The sequence below is a fragment of the Crocuta crocuta genome, unplaced genomic scaffold, assembly GCF_008692635.1.
Source record: "Crocuta crocuta isolate KB4526 unplaced genomic scaffold, BGI_CrCroc_1.0 scaffold1015, whole genome shotgun sequence".
Classification (NCBI taxonomy): Eukaryota; Metazoa; Chordata; class Mammalia; order Carnivora; family Hyaenidae; genus Crocuta; species Crocuta crocuta.
Window position 1 is genome coordinate 97,452 of NW_027532631.1, and position 4,211 is coordinate 101,662.

Consider the following 4,211-nt stretch of genomic DNA (forward strand, 5'->3'; position numbering starts at 1 on the left):
CGCGGAGAGCAGGCCTGGGAGGGTGGCGGCGTCGGGGGCCGCGCTCCCCGCGGGTTTGCCGCCCGTCCGGCCCCGTGGCTGCCGGGCCTCCTGGTGGCCTTCCTCTTGGCCTTGGCTCAAAGGGTGACGGTCGGAGATGGAGAGGTGCTGGCAGTGACGTGGCTCTGAGAAGCTCAGGCCTCCCTTCGATGGCACGGCCGCCTGAGGGCCCGGGTCGTCGCCGAAAGGCGTTGGCCGCGCCGGCGACCCCGCGGTGACGGGAGACCTGGCCGTACCTGTGCCGCCGCCGGCCCGCACGCCCCGGTCGGCGCCACGCGGAAGGGCGCTGGGAAGAGGCCCTGGCAGGAGAGGGGCCCAAGGGGCTTGGGCGTGCGCGCAGCTCCAAGTGCAGAGAAAGTTGTACAGGCCGGGAACCGGGGAGGGGGCGGCTGTGTGGTCACTCGGGGGACTTGGGGGGCCTTGGCCCGAGCGCTCCTGCGGCAGATCTGAGCCCCGCCACGGCCACGTGGTGAGCCGGAATGGAAGCCGAGGTGTGCGACGGCCTGCGGTCGGTTATCAGGCCGTGCAGCCCACGCGTTTGGCCTTTACACACTCGGTTTTCCCCAGTAATTGTATATCAAACGTCCAATTCCTGCTTGCTCTGATTTCACTCTCCATTTGAAGCTTCGTTGCCCTCATTTTTGGGAAAAACTCCCACATCTCGAGTGTGTCTGTTTCAGTGTATATTGTGGCGAAGAAACATAAGAAGAAAAAGGAGCGGAAGTCGTTAGCAGAAGAAGACGTAGCAGTGAGTAGGAATATGTTTTGCTTTGCTTTGACTAAAAGGAAACGTTCCATAGGTAACAGTTGCATAAAACAACTGTTTTTACAAGTTTTTAAGGAATGGGTTGGATTTGGGTAGTTGTTGTGTGGGAAATACACAACCCTGGTCACCCGAGTCTCTCCGGTCCAGTATAGTTTGGTGAATGGTGTTGGCACCCCAGCCGCTCTCTCTGAAATGCTGTTTTATCCCACCCACAGACCCACTATTCCTATTTCTCTTTTAAGTACCTGTCCCCATCTTGGTGGCACTTAACTTTTCTGAGATCCTGTTCGTTTCGTTTTTCTTTGGAGGTCCCAGTGAAGATGAATAGAGAATACCTTGTTTTCTATTTAAAAGGCTTAGACTTCTGTGGTAGCAATGGGATTGTTGAAAATCACGTGGGAGGCCTAACAGGTGTGTTTCTGTTCCGTGTAAGGAGATACAACACGCTGAAGAATTTCTTATCAAACCCGAATCCAAGGCGGCTCAGTTGGACACATCTCAGTGGCCCCTGTTGCTCAAGGTATGTGGTTAAAAATTATGCATCGGATCAATGCCTGGCTTTTACCTTATTTAAGTGTTAAAAGGTTCAATTAAAAGTGATTAGTGCTAGCATCCTTGACTTTGGAAATGGCAGTTGATACAGTCTAAACCAGTGTTTTTCAGTGTGTCTCACATGGAGGACCAGGGTTTGTTTCGGTTGGTTTTTCATGTCTGGTGCGCCCAACGCTGTATATGATACAGTTAACATGTCACAATGTCAGACCTCCATCAAAGGGTATAAATAATTCTCGGTTTCTGTATTTGACTCCACTTCACAGACCCGTACTAGTCTGTGAGCCGCACTTGGAGTAGGACGGCTTTAGTGCTTGAGAACATGGGCTTTCGAGTGAGACCGATTTGAGTCAGGCAGTGTGTTCATTTAACCTCTGAGGTGGTTTGCTCGTGATCTGTTTTATTGGGAAGGCAGCTGAGGGCTGCAGGAGGTAATCCATGAAATGTGTTTCCCCATAGTGCCTGGCATGTAAGACGTTCTCTAGAAAACTGCTGACCGTTGTGTTGGGTTTTAAGTAGGCTGGCTCAGTGATGAGTTGAATTACAAGTTTCACAAACAACTTAGGGGGCACCAGGTACGAAATTAGGAGAAGCAGCTAGGATAGAGAAAGTTACTCAGATGCCTCTTGCCAAAATTTTGTAATAAACCAATGTATATTAGGTAAATGAGTGAGATTTGCTTATGTAACCCAACACGGTTCAGGTTCTGCTTGGCCAGATGGGTCTCCCTTTATATCTGCTTTTCTGTTAAAGGTTCTGGGGCTATGCTGGTGAACCGGGTGGGCCACAGTCCCTACTATTGCGAAATGTAAAATCCAGGGTGGGAGGTAGACAGTTTAAAAAATAATTGCTATTTGTGGAAGCGCTGCGATGAAACAAACCTGGGTGACGTGAAAGGTGAGCTTCAGGTGAAGGGAGCTCTTTGAGTGCTGTGGTTGAGCCCTGGAAAGGAGGAGCGGGAAAAAGGAGCAGATGGGAGAAAAGCAGAGATGAGAAACTTTGTGGCCGGTCCCGGCGCCCCCAAGAAGTGTGTCTGGAGGAGCGATCAGCTTTGTCTTAAGTTCTGCCCTCAGGGTGGAGGCTGGGTGATTCTGCAGGGGTCGCACCGCATAATGAAAACAGGAAAGTTAGTCGTATGTATCATGGTCGATAGTGGTGCTGACTTTTGTTGTACATGTGCTAATGGTTTATTAGGTTTATTCTGTGTTGTATCCTTCCCAGAATTTCGATAAGCTAAATGTAAGGACAACACACTACACACCTCTTCCTTGTGGTTCAAATCCTCTGAAGAGAGAGATCGGGGACTATATCAGGTAAGTATGTTGGGAGCAAGCACTGTTCAGACTTCTTTTCCTTTTTTGTATTAAATGTTTATTCATTTTTTGAGAGAGAAAGAGAACGGAACATGAGCAGGGGAGGAGCAGAGAGAGAGAGGGAGACCTAGAATTCGAAGCAGGCGCCAGCCTCTGAGCTGTCAGCACAGAGCCCGACACGGGGCTTGAACCCACAAACTGTGAGATCATGATCTGACCGACTGAGCCACCTGGGTGCCCCCAAACTTCTTTTCAAAAGGACCTTTTCAGGGGTGCCCGGCTGGCTCAGCCGAGAGAACGCCTGACTCTTAGTCTTCGGGTCATGAGCTCGAACCCCACATTGCACATAGACTTTTCTTAAAAACAAAAACAACCTTTCCGCGTGAATTATTCAAGGAGGTAGTGGTATTTTAGAATGGCCTAGAATTGCCTAAATATATAACCTATACCCATCCTGAACTTTTTTCCTCTTCAGATTTAGTTTTTATTAAAGGGCCAACGATGACGGCACAGTGATTTCTTTTCCATTCCAGGACAGGTTTCATTAATCTTGACAAGCCCTCCAACCCCTCTTCCCACGAGGTGGTGGCGTGGATCCGACGAATCCTGCGGGTGGAGAAGACAGGACACAGTGGCACTCTGGATCCCAAGGTGACTGGCTGCCTAATCGTGTGCATAGAACGAGCCACTCGCNAGCAGAGTGCAGGTATGTGGATGAGGGAATAAAGAGACGGCTACTTTGATACTGGAAGGCTTTCTACATTTCCTTTCCTTCTAGTTTTTGGCCCTTGGAAATTTTCATCAGGAGAATCTCTCATATTTGACCTTCCAAGGTTTTTTCTTTTTTTTCTTTTTTTTTCTTAAATGCTTGTTTATTTTGAGAGGGGGAGAGAGCCGGGGAGGGGTAGAGAGAGAATCCCAAGTAGGCTCCACACTGTCAGTGCAGAGCCTGACGCGGGGCTGGAACTCCCCAACCATGAGATCATAACCAGAGCCAAAATCAAGAGTTGGAGGACGCGCAGGTGACTGGGCCACCCAGGCGCCCCAAAAAGGATTTCTACAGAGTGCGCAGTACACGGGGCGCGCCAGCCGGTCCCACCCACACGCTGGAAGTTGAACAGCCAGTGAGAGAGAGTGGGTTCGGGTCTTTCCTGCGTCCAAACCATGAAATTTGTCCTGATGCAGATTTTACAGAGAGCGGTCAAGTGGCCTGCTTTTCCTGTTAAACAAAATGTGAATCTGGGCATATTTTTAAAAATACAGAAAACTCATTGGCCACACCTGACTACTCTTTTGTCGTGTTTCAGGCAAAGAGTATGTGGGCATTGTCCGGCTACACAACGCCATTGAAGGGGGGACTCTGCTTTCTAGGGTAAGTGTCATGACAGGAACTTGGGCGGCTGGGCCCGTAGGCATCTGGAGACAGGTCGGCTCTCCCGGCTGTCCTGCCTTGTGACCGCACGTGGCAGGGTGCTTCTGCCCGCACCGCCTCTGAGGAAGAGGCTCTCGCTAGCACTGAGGCCTCCCTGTGTCCTTGCAGA

At 50.4% G+C, this 4,211-nt stretch overlaps 1 protein-coding gene across 1 annotated transcript in view; it reads left to right on the top strand.

Moving 5' to 3' along the window:
• Positions 1-518: 518 nt before the first annotated feature.
• DKC1 (dyskerin pseudouridine synthase 1) overlaps positions 519-4,211 on the top strand; it is a 10,158-nt gene continuing 6,465 nt past the window's right edge. Inside the window, exons 1-6 of the mRNA XM_077780652.1 lie at positions 519-547; positions 664-787; positions 1,239-1,325; positions 2,579-2,670; positions 3,204-3,376; positions 3,978-4,042. Of these exons, the coding sequence (XP_077636778.1) occupies positions 519-547; positions 664-787; positions 1,239-1,325; positions 2,579-2,670; positions 3,204-3,376; positions 3,978-4,042 (570 nt within the window). The remainder of the gene's footprint in view (positions 548-663; positions 788-1,238; positions 1,326-2,578; positions 2,671-3,203; positions 3,377-3,977; positions 4,043-4,211) is intronic.